The 20,105-nt window shown below is 39.4% G+C and overlaps 1 protein-coding gene across 2 annotated transcripts in view; it reads right to left on the minus strand.

Annotated features, from left to right (window-relative positions):
- PDZRN4 (PDZ domain containing ring finger 4) overlaps positions 1-20,105 on the minus strand; it is a 391,362-nt gene that overhangs the window by 157,131 nt on the left and 214,126 nt on the right. The window contains exon 1 of one of the 2 annotated variants that reach the window (XM_084624877.1): positions 15,188-15,481. The exons of the other annotated variant lie outside the window; for it this stretch is intronic. Coding sequence (XP_084481003.1) covers positions 15,188-15,256 — 69 coding nt within the window. The 5' untranslated portion in view covers positions 15,257-15,481. Of the gene's footprint in view, positions 1-15,187; positions 15,482-20,105 lie in introns of those variants that run through there. 2 annotated transcript variants of the gene reach the window in all.

Consider the following 20,105-nt stretch of genomic DNA (forward strand, 5'->3'; position numbering starts at 1 on the left):
TTACACCCAACCTCCAAACATAAAATGAAAGTCACTCTTCCAACACATACAAAACATTTTTGGTTTTACGCATGTGTAGGATTTCATACAACAATTTATACCCTTCTTGAATATGTAATGAGATTTACATTCTGAAGTGCCATTCCACCTTTACCTTTATAAACAACTGCTGAATTATGCTACAATGTTGTGTTTCTTCTTATAATAATTATTTGATGATGCTCCTGTGTCTGCACTGTCTGATATCCAGTGTAGTTACTGGATTTGATACCATCTACCTATCTACTGTCTGCTCCATAATGATAAAAGTAGCCAGTGAGACTGGAGCTCTCTGTCCTAAACTAATGATTTTCTAATTTTTCAGTTTATAAAAATATGCCATTCATATTATTTCAGGATACTTGTACAATACTATATTCAAAAACCAATAGTAACATTTAGATGATCAGTGTTAACTAAGGCCCCCGTCCTACAAGTTGTTTGGCATGGACAGATCCTGTGCTTACATAGAGCCCCACTGATTCCAGTGGGGCTGTGTATGGGTGCACCAGTCCACCCATAGCTGAGTCCACCCAGCTTGCAGTTACTTCACAACTATATGATTATGTATCTTCATTTAGTCCATCAGGCAAAGGTATTGAATTGCAAGGGATAGGATTTCTCCATCAATGTCCCATAACTCAGGAACTCAAGTCCTCTTCTAGATATATCTATGGCATTGTTTTGGATAAGGTTTTTGGCTTTGTTTCTTTTTTATTAATACTTTGTTGGAAGCATACAGCTGTATATATTTACACACACACACACACACTTTTTATTATACAGTATATTCTGTCCTTCCCACTCACATTATGTGAGAAGAGAATTCTAGTCTCCACATAAAAATCTCCACAAGAAATGAAGCTTTGTAGCAATAAACAAAACCTCAGTAACAAGTAAAAAATAATAGTTTTACAATTGCACTGTACAAGCAGTAAGTCAGACCAATTGCAAGTAGAGCAGTGTGGAGGACAGAAATTCTACTTTAAAAAAGATTTTGAGATATCACAATTTGACTTCATTCTGAACTGAAAGAAATTCTGAAAATTTTGAAATTCTCAGTAAGGAAAATTCATGCCAAAATTTTGTTTCAGCTCAATCAAAATTATTTCATTTCTATCAAACTGTTTTGTTTTGGTGCTGACTTTAAAATATTCTAATCATATAACATAATACAAAATAAAAACACTTTAAAATGAAAAAGTATTTCAAAATGAAAAATGCATTTCAAAATGAAAAATGTTTCAATATTGTCAGACCTACCCTTCCGTTTTTCCTCCTAAACAAAATTTCAATAAAGTTGACATGATTTAGCAAAGTGTTTCAATTTTGATGGAACTGCATTCCTCAGTGGAAAATGGCTCCATCAAAGTTTTCTGATGAAATCTAGTCACAACTTTTATTTCCATTCTTTAGGATTACCCAAACTCACAAGTGTGTATCTTTCTGCTGGTTTTGAATAATGTGATAATATGCATAATAAATGCATCAAGCATGGCAGTTGAAGAGATGTGCTTCTCTCTCACCATATTTAGGAGCACTGAGCGTATTCCAGAATATTACAAACATTGTATATGAATTTAATAAACATTTACATTTTTCTTCTATCTTTTCTTGTCTATGAAATACAGAAAAAATGTTTTGAATTTTAATGAAAACTGATGTTCTCCCAAAATAATGACTCCAGAAGGAATGAACTCAGAATACTGTGAGAGTTGCAATAAAATCATGAAACACAGACAGAGTGATTCTTGTTTCAGCACTTGGGGATACTCAGGAAGCAAGGCTGTATAATTCAGACGTTTAGTCCTAATCTACAAGATCCTCTTGTGATTGTAGAGACTGTCATACCATGATTGTCACACCAATACAGCTGCACATACCAGGAATATGGAAGCTGCCATGGTCCATTTGAAACTTTCAGGAACCTGAGAAAGAGTACAGAAGGTCTTAAACCTGTGACAGAACTCACCACTTCAAGACATCAGAATGAGCCAAAGACTTGATGAATTAAGAACATGATGTTAAGTCTCATATTTTCAGATAGGCCTTCCCACAATATCAGAACTGAAAAATATGCAGCAGCTTAGCAAAGGAGAAAAGGGGAATATGTTTCAAACAAACAAGTATATGAGTAACAAATAAAGAAAAATAATGAGCTAATTAAGGTTTCAGAGTAACAGCCGTGTTAGTCTGTATTCGCAAAAAGAAAAGGAGGACTTGTGGCACCTTAGAGACTAACCAATTTATTTGAGCATAAGCTTTCGTGAGCTACAGCTCACTTCATCGGATGCATACTGCTGTAGCTCACGAAAGCTTGTGCTCAAATAAATTGGTTAGTCTCTAAGGTGCCACAAGTACTCCTTTTCTTTTTGCGAATACAGACAAACACGATTGTTACTCTGAAACCTGTTATTATGCAAGGCACTGCATTTAGCCATATGGAATTAGAATATGCATCCGATGAAGTGAGCTGTAGCTCATGAAAGCTTATGCTCAAATAAATTGGTTAGTCTCTAATGAGCTAATTGTATCACAGCATTCTTTGGTTAAACTCTGGGCAATTCAAAATTGTGATGGAGTGTACGTATTCTGGACAGGGCTTGGTAGTTTGGAGGATTAAAACTCCTTCCTAGGATGAGAGAGAACTTGTTCTGCCATGCTGACATCAGACATCATGGCAAAAACTCTCCAGGGAATAAAGATAGAAGGAAACTACTGGAAACAATCAGACCACAGAGAAAGGGAGCATGAATGTTTTCTTTGCTTAACTTGTTGATTATTGGGGTTGGCTTCTGCAAAGAACTATGGATCTTCTACTCTGAGGAAATTTATTTTTTATTTTTTCCACCTGAGAGAAGAAGGATTTGTAGAGTTTACTAACTTCATAGGAATGTAACAATAAAAGGCCACGAAGGCCACTTTAAACTCTAGACAGGTTGACACAACACTTCACCATCTGCCCACACCAATATTGTGAAACTCAAAGACAGTGCTGGACAAGATACAAAATACCTGTATAACAAATGGGCAGTGACGACTTACATGGAATCATTCTACCACAATCTCTAGGCTCCGCTGACAACATAAACCACTTGGAATAGTTTCCTTGTTAACCACTGCAGTTTATCTACAGCATATAGTGTCTGACAGCTGTTTATTTGGTACCCTCTCTATACATATAAACAGAAGGCCAAACTCTGCCCTTGGAAGGAACATTGATTAGAAGCTTATTAAAAACAAAAGAAAAAGTGACTAGTCTATTTTCATTGTCCAAGCTCAGAGACATCTATATATAGTGAAATGTACGTAAGATTAAAAAAATTTCAGGTTTAATAGTCAGTGATGGCGTTTATATATGAGGGAGTCCATTTGTTTTTGAAAAATATTGTCTTTCTACCTAAGAGTGTCTCTTTGAAACCACCAATTAACTGAGGATCATATTGTGCCCTCAGTCCTCACACAAAATTTCCTCTGATTTCAATCTTCCAGATTTTGTCTGAAACAGAAAAAACATGGAATCCTGAACTGAACAGCTATAACACTTACATAGTGCCTTGCTACTGAGGATCTCAAAGAACTTTTCATTCAACCCTTAATGAAGCCTCTCAAAATCCCATGAAGTAGAAGGATTGTTTGCTACTCTTAGCTCCAGACTACATTGTACAGGCCTTTGCTATTGATTATGTCCCTCTATGATACTGTAACCTCTCCAGAAAGAAATGGGATTCACAGCTTAATCTCATTTTATCTAAAGAGCTCTGGAACAATATTTGACAGAATGTTCAGATGACATTTTCATCACCTCCCTCTACAAAACACAAAATTCTCAATAGGTAATTTTGGACCTCTACAAGACTTTGCTCTTCCAAAACTATGACCTCTGCAGATGCTGAAGTTATCAACCTTCACTCACATTGCTGACACATAAAACTCATATGATGAAACGTCTCCACTTAGGTCTGAAGTTTGCCTGAAGATTATCTCATATTAAATTAGTTCAGGAAATCAGCCTTTACAAGACCAGCTCTTTTTAAAAAGAAATACACATCCTCAGAAGGACTCTCATCCCCCACTGCTAAATTAGACAAAGCATGAAAATGCAACATTATAGAGAAAATTATGCTACCCAGTACCTGAACTAGTTCTCTTTTAATATTATTTAATAGTCTTCCATATCCCTGCAGATCATTGATATATACTGAATGTTCCTTGATAGTTGCCATTATTCTCCTCATGCACTGAATTCTTATCTCACATGCCATTGTCTGGTTTCTTATCTCATGATTCTTTTTCCTTTATCTTTCCTCTTGATATAGGGACAGTAGGCATATCCATTTTGCAAACAAGTAGATAAAATCCTGGCCCCATTGAAGTCAGTGTCAAAATTCCAGTTGGTTTCAATCGGGGAAGGATTTCAACTTGAAAGTTTAAATGACTTACCCAAGCGGGATTTTATAAGTACACAGACAGACATCAACCAAGTGGCAAGTAGGAAAGACAGAATATAGGTGCTGTGCTCTAATCCCTAGAATTGACTCCCCCTACCTACAAGAAAAAACAACTTTAAAAAGTCAGTTTTTAAAGCCTATTTAGTTTGACCAAGTCTATTTAAGTAAATTCTAAGCAAGCAACTTCCTCAGATATAGCTAGAAATATGTAACAGGCTTTCTGTGATCATATTTTTTACAGTAAATATGCTGCTACACTGTTGTGAGGCAGTGCTGCTGTGAAGAGAATTATTCAGAGTTAAATTCTAGCTTTGTTCAATTTAAGTGACAGGAAATAGAACTCCTACACATTTTTTTTTTTGAACCCTTAAAAATCTCCAAGGAAAGTCTTGAACTATTCAAAAAAGTCAAGCATCCAGAGGAAATTCTTAGTTAAACCGATTTGCAATCAGCAGTTTCACAATCATTTTCTTTCTAATTGAATATCAAAAACAACAGAGCAAACAGAAGGCAAAAATCAACAAATCCAATATGACCCACCAGTATTATTATATGTATTCATTCTGATAATGTCCTATGAGTCATGACAATCCTCCCAATTCTCAAACAGTCTAGCCTAAAATTTCTCGTTTCACACTCCCTCATACTAAAAATTGGCTATTACAACATTCTTTTTAAATCATAAAAATCTAAGAAAGTTAGATAGGAGCTGACAAATAAATATCCAGCAAGGAATATTATCCTCAAACTATTTGGGAACTCTGAGCCAGCAGGAGGACACCAAGTGTTGATAATGTTGAGCAGATGGTACTTTCAAAATGTTTAGAAAGAGGGTCCTGGCCCTGCATTAGAATTACCAAAGAGTGGCAATGGAGAAGAAGCAGAGGAGGTACTTACAAGCAGGATGGAGATCTGAATGGCAAACTCCAGGGTGGATAAAAAACAATGATTTTTAAAAAAAATAATATAAAAAATTATATTTTTTAAATTTAAATCAGATTTTTTGAGAAAATGCTTTTTGAGGAAAAAACCTTTCTAAAGAGAGTTTTAATTAAGATACATTATAGCTCAAAGATATCTCATCATGGAATAGGGATTATAAATTCTAATTCTATAGTATGAGACAATATACTCAGGTAATGTTTAAGAAAAGTTTTGTAAATGAGTTCCAACAGTTCATGGATTGGTGACCCAAATTTTACGGGATTCTAGGGGCTTCTGTATAGATTATTTAGGTTAATCTTTCTATCCACCCAATGGGACTCAGTGCTCAGTCTAGAAGATAACCATCAGAGATGCTTAGTTTTGCAGTTCTCAAACTGTGGATTTGTGTTTCCAGAGGTAACATGCTTGTTAACAGCAAAAATGTTTTAAAAATAAATAAATATATAGAGGTGAGAAATAACAGACCTCAACCCTATTGTCCTCTACAAATTTGTGTACACAGAGTCAGTCCCATACCTCTCTCTAAAAGTGCAAAGTTTCAAAAAGTTCAATGAATAGAAGAATGTTGGGGCGGAATAGATCTGGACAAGGAGAAGAAATCTGGAGAGAAATGCGAGAAGGGAAGGACAGGCAGTAGAAACAAAAGTGAAACTATTTGAGCAGCATATTCCAGAAGTCTTGAGGTCTTTCTGAGTGTAGCCTTCATTGATTTGAGATCTACCATGGCATTCTCTCACTAGAAGGGAAAACCTATAATGGCAGCAGGCAGTAAAAGAGACACAGTTTGGGAATATTTTAATGAAGTTCCTCTATCTGTGGGTAAGACAGGCATGTGTGCAAACTGCAAACAAGAAATACAAGGCCTGGTTGCCAGAATGAAACAACATCTTGAGAAGTGTTCCCATTCTCAGGAGAAAGCTGCGTTGAAGAGGATGAAAGGAACATGTCTGAACATGCAGGATCTTCAGGTTGTTCAACATTTGTATTTCATACTTCTTTCTTAAGGACTGCCTGTCTTCCTTCTGGACTATTCTTGAATTCTCATGTTTGAGCAAAAAATATAGTTGTGACTCTATGGTTCTATCATTTTAGATACAGTTGTGATAAAAAATAAATAGCTGAAATAGGCTGATCTTCCTTTTACAATTTCACCTTTAAAGTAGAACTGAGTGTCAGTGAATGCAATGAGTAATACTAAATGAGCAGTATAGTAATAATAACTGCATTGATTTATTTTGTTTAGGAGAATCCATTCTCAACATACAGGATTCTGAAGACTATCCACCTTCAAGATTACCGTCATTTTCTATAGTTTCAGAGTTATCTGCCAATGATAGTGTTTCAGTCATATCATGTATGTCACATAGCCACAGCAAAAAGAAAAAGAAAATCTCCATCATCCAGAAACAACCACAGATAAGTTTGTGATAAGAACCATCAGATTACAAAAAGAGGTAATTGATGGCAAAAATTGCCCAGTTTGTTTATGCAACAAACTCTCCTTTCCATATGATTGAGAACCCACACTTCATTAACACGGTTCAGTCATTAAGACCAGGATACAGTCCACCCAACAGAGCAGATGTCACATGCAAATTGCTGGATAAAGTGTATGAAAGAGAAATTGAGTAGTGTGCAAAAGGTCTAGAAGGTAAAATAATTAACCTGAGTCTTGGCGGGTGGAGCAATGTCCACAATGATCCTGTTGTATGTGCTTGTGTGATAACAGAAGAAGGGAATGTCTTCAGGTATGTTAGCAACAACAAGAAAGTCAAGGAAAGTGTGGGCCCCTTACTGAATGAGGGAGGCAACCTAGTGACAGAGGATGTGGAAAAAGCTAATGTACTCAATGCTTTTTATGCCTCTGTCTTCACGAAAAAGGTCAGCTCCCAGACCGCTGCACTGGGCAACACAGCATGGGGAGGAGGTGACCAGCCCTCTGTGGAGAAAGAAGTGGTTCTGGACTATTTAGAAAAGCTGGACGTGCACAAGTCCATGGGGCCGGATGAGTTGCATCCAAGAGTGCTAAAGGAGTTGGCGGATGTGATTGCAGAGCCATTGGCCATTATCTTTGAAAACTCATGGCGATCCAGAGAAGTCCCAGACGACTGGAAAAAGGGCTAATGTAGTGCCCATCTTTAAAAAAGGGAAGAAGGAGGATCCTGGGAACTACAGGCCAGTCAGCCTCACCTCAGTCCCTGGAAAAATCATGGAGCAGGTCCTCAAGGAATCAATTCTGAAGCACTTAGAGGAGAGGAAAGTGATCAGGAACAGTCAGCATGGATTCACCAAGGGCAAGTCATGCCTGACTAATCTAATTGCCTTCTATGATGAGATAACTGGCTCTGTGGATGAAGGGAAAGCAGTGGATGTGTTGTTCCTTGACTTTAGCAAAGCTTTTGACACTGTCTCCCACAGTATTCTTGCCAGCAAGTTAAAGAAGTATGGGCTGGATGAATGGACTATAAGGTGGATAGAAAGCTGGCTAGATTGTCGGGCTCAACAGTAGTGATCAATGGATCCATGTCTAGTTGGCAGCCGGTATCAAGTGGAGTGCCCCAAGGGTCTAATCTGGGGCCGGTTTTGTTCAATATCTTCATAAATGATCTGGAGGATGGTGTGGATTGCACCCTCAGCAAGTTTGCAGATGACACTAAACTGGGAGGAGAGGTAGATACGCTGGAGGGTAGGGATAGGATACAGAGGGCCCTAGACAAATTGGAGGATTGGGCCAAAAGAAATCTGATGAGGTTCAACAAGGACAAGTGCAGAGTCCTGCATTTAGGAGGAAGAATCCCATGCACCGCTACAGAATAGGGACCGAATGGCTCGGCAGCAGTTCTGCAGAAAAGGACCTAGGGGTTACAGTGGACAAGAAGCTGGATATGAGTCAACAGTGTGCCCTTGTTGCCAAGAAGGCCAATGGCATTTTGGGATGTATAAGTAGGGGCATTGCCAGCAGATCGAGAGACGTGATCGTTCCCCTCTATTCGACACTGGTGAGGCCTCATCTGGAGTACTGTGTCCAGTTTTGGGCCCCACACTACAAGAAGGATGTGGAAAAATTAGAAAGAGTCCAGCAGAGGGCAACACAAATGATTAGGGGACTGGAACACATGAGTTATGAGGAGAGGCGGAGGGAACTGGGGATGTTTAGTCTACAGAAGAGAAGAATAAGGGGGGATTTGGTAGCTGCTTTCAACTACCTGAAAGGGGGCTCCAAAGAGGATGGCTCTAGACTGTTCTCAGTGGTAGCAGATGACAGAACAAGGAGTAGTGGTCTCAAGTTGCAGTGGGGGAGATTTAGCTTGGATATTAGGAAAAACTTTTCACTAGGAGGATGGTGAAACACTGGAATGCGTTACCTAGGGAGGTGGAATCTCCTTCCTTAGAAGTTTTTAAGGTCAGGCTTGACAAAGCCCTGGCTGGGATGATTTAATTGGGGATCGGTCCTGCTTTGAGCAGGAGGTTGGACTAGATGACCTCCTGAGGTCCCTTCCAACCCTGATATTCTATGTTTCTATGATTCCTTACAGAAACAATTGATACATCAGGAAATGCACACATTGCAAAATACTTTAAAAAGTAGCACTAAAAGCTATAACAAATTGTGGGAAAAAATTCAAATGTCCAGTACGCAGCTTGGTAATAGACAATGCTGCAAATGTATCCAAGATGAGAAGAAATTATTTAGAAGAGAGTGAAGAGAGTCCCAAGCTAATAACATACGGTTGCAGTGCTCATTTGATGCACCTCCTAGCCAAAGACTTCAGTGTTCCAGAAATAAAGGCTAATGTTGTTGAAATTGCAAAACACTTCCGTTAACAACCACTTTGCAGCAGCTGCTCTGAAAAAATGGGAGTAACCAAGCTCACTCTCCCACAAGTCATGTGATGGAACTCAGTAGTGGAGTGTTTTGAGCACTATATCAAGAACTGGCCTAATCTGATGACAGTTTGTGAACAAAATCATGAAAAAATAGATGGCACTGTCACAGCCAAAGTTCTCAGCATTGGGCTTAAGAGAAATGTTGAACACATGCTGAGTACCCTGAAGCCTATTTCCGTAGCCTTGAACAAAATGCAGGGAAATAGCTGTTTTATTGCTGATCCTGTTGAAATTTGGAAGGAACTGAGTGAAATCTTAAAAAGAAAAATACGCAATGACAGAGTTAAATTACAAGCATTAAAAAAACGAATGGGACAAGCACTATCACCAGCTCATTTTCTTGCAAATATTCGCAATACTTGGTACTAGTATCAAACCTTAACTACTGAAGAAGAGAATTTGGCTATGACATGGACATCCAGCAATCATCCCTCCATAATGGCAACTATAATAAACTTCAGAGCTTAGGGTGAATCATTCAAAAATATGTTTGCTGATGATGTTTTAAAGAAAGTCACACCAATGAATTGGTGGATGTCACTTAAGCACTTGGATTCAGAGACTCTTGAAGTGATAATCTCGCTTTTAACAGCAGTAGCTTCTTCTGCTGGTGTAGAAAGAATATTAAATCGAGTCTTCTTGACTAGTGATTTAAATCATATCCACCCTGGCAAATTCCTCATGTGTTTTCAGGTGGCAAGAGTATCAAAAAAATCAATCTGACCAGAAGATCGCCAAGTATAATGGATCGGGGGATGGCTCAGGAAGGAAAAACCCTGACCCTGTTTTAGTCTCTAAACAAACCCAAACTTTTCTTAGGCCAGAATTAGCAGATTTCATATTGTAAAATCAAGATGAGGCCCACCCTGCACTCATTTCACATCATGACAACATCCCAGAAGAGCTTACGCACTGAAAACCCACCCACGGAAAATGAGAGGGTTTTTATGTAGCAAGCTGCCAGTTCTGGGGCCCTCTATTGAACACCCTAGTATTCAAATGGATGTAAAGGTACAATCCAATCTTTCAAATATCTCAAGGGATATTGAAAGTTACATAAAAATCAGAATTTTGGATGAATGAAAGTGAAAATTCTATACTAATTTTGGAAACTGAGGCTAGAAGCAAACTTTGGATAATCAGGGTTCAGAGGACTTAAATGTTTACAAGCTGGCTCTACTACCCTCTATCTAAAATGAAATATAAAATGTAAATGTGTAACCATCCACATTGCCCCCTCCAATATTGAACTACTTCCCTATTACTCATAGGTAGGGCCTCACCATATGCACAGTCCATTTTGGTCAATTCCACTGTCATAGGATTTAAAAAATCGTAAATTTAATGATTATTTAACACTATTTAAATTTGCAATTTCATGGTGTTGTAATTGTAGGGGAACAGGTAGGGACTAGCCTGCCTTAGCCGGGCAGCACCACTGATGGGATTTTTAACAGCCGCCCCGAACACCAGCTCCACACTCCCACTGGCTGGTTCCTGGCCAATGGGAGCTGGAGGGGGTGGTGCTTGCATGCCTCTGCCTAGGAGCTGGACCTGCTGCTGGCTGCTTCCGAGGCGCAGCACGGTCCACGGTGCCAGGACAGGCAGGAAGCTTGCCTTAGCACCCCAGCTGCTCCACTGACTGGGAGCCGCCCGAGGTAAGCCTGCGCCCCAACCCTACGCCCCAATCCCCTGCCCCAGCCCTGAGTCCCCCGAAATCCAGAGCCGCTGGCCCCACCCCAGAGACTGCAACCCCAGCACAGAGCCCTGACCCCGTCCCCACCCCAACCCCCTGTCCCAGCCCTGAGCCCCCCAAACCCAGAGCCCCCTCATGCACCCCAAACCCCTCGTCCCCAGCCCCACCCCAGAGCCTGCAGCCCAGAGCCCTGACTACCTCCCGCACCCAAACTCCCTGCCCCAGCTAAGAGCCCCCACCCACACGCTGAACCCCTCATTCCTGGCCCCACCCCAAAGCCCTCACACCCACACCCCAGCCCAGAGTTCCTCCCACACCTCAAGCCCCTCATCCCCAGCTCCATTGCATTGTGCGAATCAACAATTTTCTTCAACTGATTCGTGAGAAAAAAAGTTTGAAAACCTCTCTTCTGGTGAATGGGGTACTGGACTGGAACTCAGTAAGCCTTCTCCCACTCACTTGCTGTGTGGCTTTAGGTAGATCATTTCACCTCTTTTATGCCTCGGTTTCCCACTCTCATCCTTTGTCTCTTTTATATTTAGGTTGTAAGTTCTTCAAGGCAGGGACTGTCTCTTATGTGGTTACAGAGTCTAGTACAATGATCTTGTTTCAAGATCTAGGTGTTATTTTTAATACCAGTATTGATTTCAATGAGCCCTGGATGAGGAGCAGCCATAGAGATCAACACGCTGACCGAGGATCATAGAGCCCTGTGTCCTCCTGTTCCACCCACTCTTGCCCCTGGCATACAACTCTCTGCCCCTACATTATTCTGGAGGAATCCTCATCAGCCCCCTAGGGCTGATAATTGCTCACAATCACCCACTATGACTTATATCACCTATCCAATGTAGCGTTCTTTGCTGTAATTCCTTGGCTCGGGAAGTGTAGGTATATATTTAATTAGCTCAAAACTGTTTGTATAATGCACAGAAGATGTGAAACACTAATTGAAAAAGTATTAATGTGAAGGACTGTAAATTTGAAATTACCACAGTACTTCGATTTCTATACTTGTATGGATGTGCAGAGGAGGACTCAGAGTTATAATTTTAGTCTGATAGGCACTTAAAGTGAGAGAGCTGAGGAGTTCTGATACCCTGAGGGTAGGTGAAGAGGCACTTAAAGTCATAAAGTCTCCAGCACTCAGTCATATCTTACATATTAATTCTTGGAAATTCTGTGTTTGACTTTTTGTTTTTAATCCTGATCTATATGTGTAAGGTGCAGTTACCAAAATAAAATGTTCTTGCATAAATAAATGCTGCATTCTGATTGAGTATCCTCATCCTGAGACCAACTCTCTCATTGTGAACCTGAAGCAGTCTGGAAAATGGAAAAAAAATATAAATATTCTAATGATGTCTTCATTTCCCATCAGCCCTGCTACACTAATCTCTCCAGAGCTAAATTTGACCTCACTACAAACAGCAGTAAAATAACATGCCTCATTGTGTTTGCATGGATTTCCTCAGCAAACACACTTTTCTTTGTTTACTGTATCTATAAATATGGTAGTGCACACACAACCCATGTTAGCAGGTAGTCCAGCATCTGAAAGGTGAGGTACAATCGTAGGATTGCTTTCCTTATATGAATATAAATTGACCTAGCTGATCCACATATGTCAGTGAGACACTGTTCATCCTCAATCAGTTCATGTCCCTGACAGACTAACTTGTTCCAAGCTCTTCCACAATTGTGCAGATGAAGAGACCAGGTCTAGGAATTACAAGATTGTACAATTAAAAAGGATTTTGCAAGTCAAGTATTAATGTCTGTGTAGGCTTGTTTTAATAGATCAATTACTCCAGCATCTAGTTTTAAGTCAGTATGTAAACAGGATGTTATGGTAGCTGTTGCTAGAAGTTCCTAACCGGAACATCTGGGCAAAAACATGCTCACTGCCATGTGGGCACCAAATTGCATAAATACTGGATCAAAGATAGAAACCAGTTTGCAAATCCATACAGAACCAGGCATGGTGTCATAAGACACTTACTGCTCTCCTTCAATACCTTAGCAGTGATATTTCTCCAACAATTCAGGATGCAAAGCTGGGGGCTGACTGCTCATTACCTCCATCAAAAACTCACTCAAACTCTTCTAGGTATTCCATCTTATCTGGCAAATGCCAGAGTAAAAGTAAAAGCCTTAGTTCTTTTCCCATCTCTGTCATTAATGACCACAAACACTGCAACTCAACAGCAGAATAGATACTACATAAATAAAGGGAAGGATTCCTCTCAAATCCCTTAACAAAACCCAGCCACTTTGTCTTGTTTAAGATTGTGTTAGTATTTACTACTACTGAATGTCACTGCAAGAAAGATTTTGAAAATGCACTAGCTCTAAAATAGATGTAGCCTTCTTCCTTATATACCTACAGTCATCATTTAAGAAAGCTCTGGTCTCTTTTACAGCACAATCTGAATTCCTTATTCCTCAGCACTGTAAAGCAGGGTGAGACCTACTGCATTCTCTATCTTACACTTTCAGATCAGTCTGGCAATTCAGAGCTGTGGAGAGTATGGAAAAAATGTTGCTTTGCTTTTCCCTGTACTGTAGCTGTCAGGAAAACATAATGATAAAATTATGATTAACTACTGAGCTAAAGGAAAGTGTTCCACCTAGAGACCATCTTCATGAGTCAAAGCAGCTGACAGGTTATCTGCAAATGGATATTATTTTAGGATTGAATATGGTTGCTAGTTTGTGGTAAAAAATGAAGCAGAGGTATTGCCATCAATGGTAATTAACAATGTTAATCTTCTTTTTCCTCTCTATGGTGATAAAAAGAGTCATTTTTATATTTAATTAATGCAGAGGATCATTTTGGAAACTGGCTAATGAGGCTCTGATCACATTACCATGAAAATGCGCATTACCATTGCAACTGAGGAGGCTGTTTCATGAGTAGAGAATCTACTTTGTAATTAGCCCACTGTGAAATGAATCACGTCAAGAAAAACTCTGAGGGAAGCAGTAGGCAGTGGGCACTTAGCTACCGCTGTGCCAATAGACCACCAACATTCTAAGCTGTTTTCTTCTCAATATTGCCTGTCATCAGCATTGCAGTCCAAAACTGTAAGTGTTCAGCCTCTGTCAAAAGCAATGTGTCAGACAGAGCTTGGACAAATTATAGAGAAGGAGAGAACAGATGCTAAAAGGCACTAAACTTTAATTTGCCAGATTTTGAAATTCCAAAAGCAAACAAACAAAAAGCCTCAAATCAAATACTGACTCAACAGCATTTGTGCAAAATTATGAGATATTATATTAAGTGGTTTCAGAGTAACAGCCGTGTTAGTCTGTATTCGCAAAAAGAAAAGGAGTACTTGTGGCACCTTAGAGACTAACCAATTTATTTGAGCATGAGCTTTCGTAGCTCACGAAAGCTCATGCTCAAATAAATTGGTTAGTCTCTAAGGTGCCACAAGTACTCCTTTTCTTTTTATATTAAGTGCTAATTTCTTCTTTTTTCCCTTCCTCTGAACAAGCTGGAAACATGTTAACAGCACACTGCTACGCTAATATTCCTGCTGCTGGGACAGACGCAGATAACTACAGGGTATTAAGATCTCTGCCTAGTGGTAAAGAGAAATAACACAAAGAACGTATAAACAAGAGCTGAGATCAACATCATTCCTTGAAACTATTCCACTTCAAAAAATACAAATGAACTATTTTAAACCAAATCAATATTTTAAATTATTCAGAAAATCAAACACACCTTTTGGCCATCACAGACATGACATAAAACTTTCTTCCATTAGTTAGAAATACCTGAGATCATGGACATACTAAATCCCAGCATTTGCAGAGGCATCAGTGTAACACTGACTTGAAATCACAATCCTATTACCAAAGCAAAGGGCTTCCTTAAAACATTACAGATATGATTCAATGAGACTGCTGTTATATGACTGACATCTTGGCAGAAGATGCACAAAAATGTTAAAAGAATCCCACAGGAAGTCATCTGAAGGGGGAGTGGCAAAGAAACAAAAAACAACAGTCACCCAAAAATAATTAAAAAAACCAAAAAACGAACAACTTCACTAACAATTTGCACAGGGGAAAAAAAAGAGCATTTCTTTTTACTTACTATCTTGAAAGGAGTACAATTTCTTACTCTGGAGTCACTGGCAATATCCTCTGCACTCACCTGTGAAACTTCATAGAGCAGTTTGTAGTGTTCCTCTCTCTTCTGAAAAGTGCACAGATTGCAGCCCATTCTAATAAGCAAAGCAAGAGCAAAGCTTCTAATTTCCCCAGAACTGAAAGGCAAATGCACTGACAGGGAATCACCCTCCAGACTTGACTACTGTTTTTCATCAGTCACTCCAGCACAGAAACACAGACACACCACTGTTAGCTGGAAGCACAAGCCAGGGTAGTGTGTAGCAGCATGCTCTTCTTCCCTTTCCCTAAGTATCTTACACTCACATATACACACAGAGTTTCGACTCAGTTCATGGCAACACTCCCCCTGTGTCTGCATCAGTGCACATGACTACACAGATTCTAACTCATGAATATTAATAGGGACTCATTGATTATTTATGACAGAATGTGTAAGCAGGGAGGGGTGTCATAGCTGCTGTTGATGACAGATGAATATTCACTAATTAAGAAGCAAATGTAGTGTGGTTAAACAAAATTCACTTGTGTCAATACTATCTCTGTTTATTAAGGTTAGAGAGATTAAGAAAGAGCAATGCACACTTGCCCTTTAATTTTATCAGTGATCATGAGACTAATTCAGGAGTAAGAATTTCTGAGGCACAAAGTTAATTCCTACCTTAGGTCTCCACCTTGTGCAACAGGAATGACTAAATTTATTTTAAAAATATTTGCTATGCATTTTAAAGAGTGATTGTGATAACTTATGTTGTTGAATATCTAAAGCAAAAAAGGAAGGAGAGAAAACAAACCCATATGGCTGTAATGCTTCATTCACTTTTGATATTGCCAAATCTAATTGAAATGCCAGCATTAAGACAAGAAGAAAGGATACCATAACTGCGAGTCTATAATGTGTGGGTGTGATTACATAATGAGTGTAGATACTATGTATATATGATTATACACATGGTGTATATATGTACACACAGAGTGGTCACATGAAATTTATAGTCACACTTTGTACACTTACCATGTACATACACAGTTAAATAGCAATTATAGTAAACTTTATCAACCCCAATTTTTTAGGAAAATGAATAGATATACCCTCTTGGACTTTTAAAAATTCAAAAGCTTCTATTATATCATGCCATCGTGTCTAATTTTACTGTTTGCAAATTAGATTTTAATAGCTCTACAATTCTCAGTGAGTAGATAAAGGCAAGGAGCCATTTAAAATTAAACCTACATGTTAAATGCTACAGGCAATGGAACTCACATATTTAGTTTCATGTGCTCACTAATTCCTGTATTTTACAGCATGTAATCAGTAAGTTTCTTAAAGACAGAAATCCTGACTCTAGCAAACCGAGTCTCCTTTAAAAAATAATAATAACCAAGATTTCTTTTATTTCTACTCTGCCTCATTTAGAACCTCCACTAATTAAGAATTATGTCCTTTTTCCAAAGCATCTTTAAACTATACAGGATAGCAGGTGGACTCCAAAGCAAAAATAATTACTCTGAAACCAATGAAACCAGTATAGTTAAGATTGACATTAGCCCTGAAGATTTTTAATGGCTAATCTCTGATGTAAAGCCACTTTTTTGGGGTACAGTTTCCTAAAAGTGCTTTGTCAAATATTTAAAATCAATAACAGGAAATGATTCTAATGAGTACTAATTGTTAACAAATTGGCTTTGCATCTAGCAGCACCTCAAACACCACCAACGCAGAGTAGTAAGTAGATCAACAATCATCTGCTGCTTATCAGTCCTTCCCCTTGGGATGTAATAATCCGATTTTCTGGGCCTTAATTTTACCTAACAGGCTGGATAAAAGCCAAGCAGAGAGACCAACATGAAAACAGCATCATTATTGTGAACACTGAAAAGTTTGCTAGAACCTCTATGTGAATTATAGGTGAGCTGATACTACATCTTGATTAAATTTAACATTTTAAAATAAATGCATAGTGCCGGGAGAGAGCAAATCATGATCATTTGTGGAGCAGATACTTCTTACACTAGCTACGTGCATTGCCATGCAACACAACTGCCATATCTATTTTCAAGCAGAGGTGGGCCCAAGCTGTCAAGTTTGGAGGTGAGCTTTCACAAAATTTCAGGTGTTTGGGGATGGGCTCCTCTTTGTTAGCAAGCATCAGCTTCTCCCCATCTCTACTAACACCCATGGAATGCTCTTCGTGCTGAGAGGTTCCTTTACATGAAGCAAACATCAAGTCTTTGAAGGTTTCTACATTGCAGAGCTGTAGAAGAATTGTCAGAAGTGTAAATTCTGAACTTAAGAAAGTCAGATCAAGGAAGTAGATAATAGTCATTCAAGGACAACCATGCTATCTTTCACTGAAACTGTTTTCTTCTTCTTCAGCCTCCATAACTTCTTCCCGTGATATATACAGGTTCTGAAAACTAAACAGTAATATAATGATAAAAGAAGCCATGATTTACCCGGGTTTATTTTTTTAATCCCTTGCAAATACTATTGTTGTTTTAACACATTGCTACAGGATTTCTTTTTTGTACTGTAGTTACCAGAAACAAAAAATAAAATAAGCAACGGAAAACTGCAGTCAATCTTCCAGGGCTGTCCCTGTTTTCATTACTAGTCCTCTGATTCTTTTGTTTCCTTCTCAGAAACCAACACAGGCTTCTCCACTCATTTATCAAATGCCTGCCCTTTGCCCACACACAAGGAAAGGTTCTACCTTCTGCTTCTATATCCATCTAATGGGTACAGTCTGCAGGGCTGAAGAGATCTATTTTAGAAAGAAAGGAATATTTTAGGTCCCTGAATTCCATCAAAAATATGCTATTTTGATTTTACTAACCTTGGAATATCAGAATGTGAAATTTGAGGCAAAACTTGATCGAACTAATGATTAAATAGAAACATATTATGCACTTCTGTCAGGTTGAATTTGATGTTAGGAAGAAAGTAATCTCTGTCTTTCTTTTTAATCCTCTCTCACATCAAATCTGTAGCTAAAAGGACAGAAGAGATATTAAAATATAATCAAGTAATTCTTATTCTATATGTAATTCAAATACATTTGAATTATTCAACAATCTTCTTGATTGTGGAGTTCCCCCTGTTCATCACCCACAATATAATGTCACCACAAAGACTACAAAGGTTCATCAGGGTTCAGAGACAAGCTAAGAATGCAGGAAGCCTGGACCAAAATGCAAAGGGATTCATTTTAATTTTAAAAATATCACATTTTCAAATGTGAATGCTTAAAAAGTTAGCACCTAAAACCATATTTAGGCACCTATGGGATAATTTAGGGCACTTAAAATCGGTACACAATTGCCTAAATAAGATGTGTAAGTGCCAATTATAGGCACCCATGTTTGAAAGTTTGTCTGGCTTAAACCACCAACAAGGGAGGAAATTCAAGGCTAAAAATTTCCAGACTAAACCCATTTAAAGGCCATATGCTTCTGTAAGTTATCACACAGCAAAGAGCTTTATAATGTACTGAAAAATTCTGCCTAACTCATGTAAGTGAAGCCACTGACCCGAATTCAGAGGTGTGTCACAGATGGGTCATGGGCAGCCAGACCTAGCAGTCAGAGCCAGAGTCTACAATCACAAGAAAATAAGTCAGGAGTCAGCTGGGCCAGGATACCAGGAGGTCAGAGTCAGGAGACAAACTGGAGATCAGACCCATGAATCAGTTGCCAGGAATCACACTGGGGCAGGATGCCAAGAAATCAAGCTGCAGGAAGCACAAGGCACACAGTCCAGACAAGGTGGAGAGCAGTTGTTCAGACAGTTTCCTGTTCCTGCTGATGGCTTAATTAGGGCCAGCAGGCCAATCAGCTGCTCTTGGAGTCCACCAATCTTGAACAGGCTGGGATTTATGAGTCCTAGCTAAGGAAGCATTAATAGGCGCCAGAGAGGGAGTTGGAGTTTGGCTGCTCCTATAAACTATGCAGACCCCAGTTTGAGACCCATGGGTCATGGCATCACCCATCCCCTAGGGGTGTCCTTTGGGAAACATGGGTCCAGGTTTCTCAGGGTGGCTGCTATGGAAGGCCTGAACCACGGTGGGAGCATGAAAACTTCCAAGTGCTTCCCTCTGAACTATAACCTTCCCAAATGATCCAGCACCATAATTTGCCCCATTTGATCTTAGGGTCGAGGGCTTCATGAGGAATGTTTCCTCTTGTCCCTGTATCTCTAGTGGTGGGGGTGGTGATTGTGTTCAGGGACATGCGTTCTCAGTGTATAGTTTCAGAAGAGAGACATGGAACACAAAGTGGACTCTAAGGGATCAAGGGAGCTGGAGCTCAAGGGTGACCAGGTTGATTTGTCACCAAAATCAGTACAGGCCAAGAAACCGATATTCTAGTTTCAGGGTGGGGGTGTCTGTCCATACAGAGGTGTTTCTTGAAAGCCGTATCTTTTGTCCTATGGAGCAGGTGGGGTCCTGTTGTCTACGTTTGTCCGCATGCTTTTTGTAGTCCTCCTTTGCCTTTTTAAGGTGTCCCTTCATCTCCGCTTGGATGAAATAGATGTGTTCTGCTAGGCAGATCGGTTGGGAGTGGATGCGGGTCGTTGTGGGTAAAACTGGGGGTGGTACCATAACTGATAAAGATGGGGCTGTGGCCTGTGGAGGCGTGGTCTGCATTATTGTATGAGAATTCTGCATTTGGTAACAGTGAAGACCAGTCATCCTGGTGATAAAGTTGCTACAGCATTGTAAATATTGAAGGATCTGATTGATTCTTTATGTTTGGCCATTTGACTGCGGATGGTAGGCAGAGGACAGGTGCACATGGACTCCTAATAAACATTGAGCCTCATGCCAGAAGTGGGCAATTAACTGTGGTCCCCAGTCAGAGGTGATATGATCCAGGAGGCCATGAAGATGGACTACACTGTTTATCCAGAGCCAGACAATTTCCTCCGCAGAGAGTAAACCTGT

This window comes from Lepidochelys olivacea, assembly GCF_965140295.1.
Source record: "Lepidochelys olivacea isolate rLepOli2 genome assembly, chromosome: 1".
In the NCBI taxonomy this organism is placed as follows: Eukaryota; Metazoa; Chordata; order Testudines; family Cheloniidae; genus Lepidochelys; species Lepidochelys olivacea.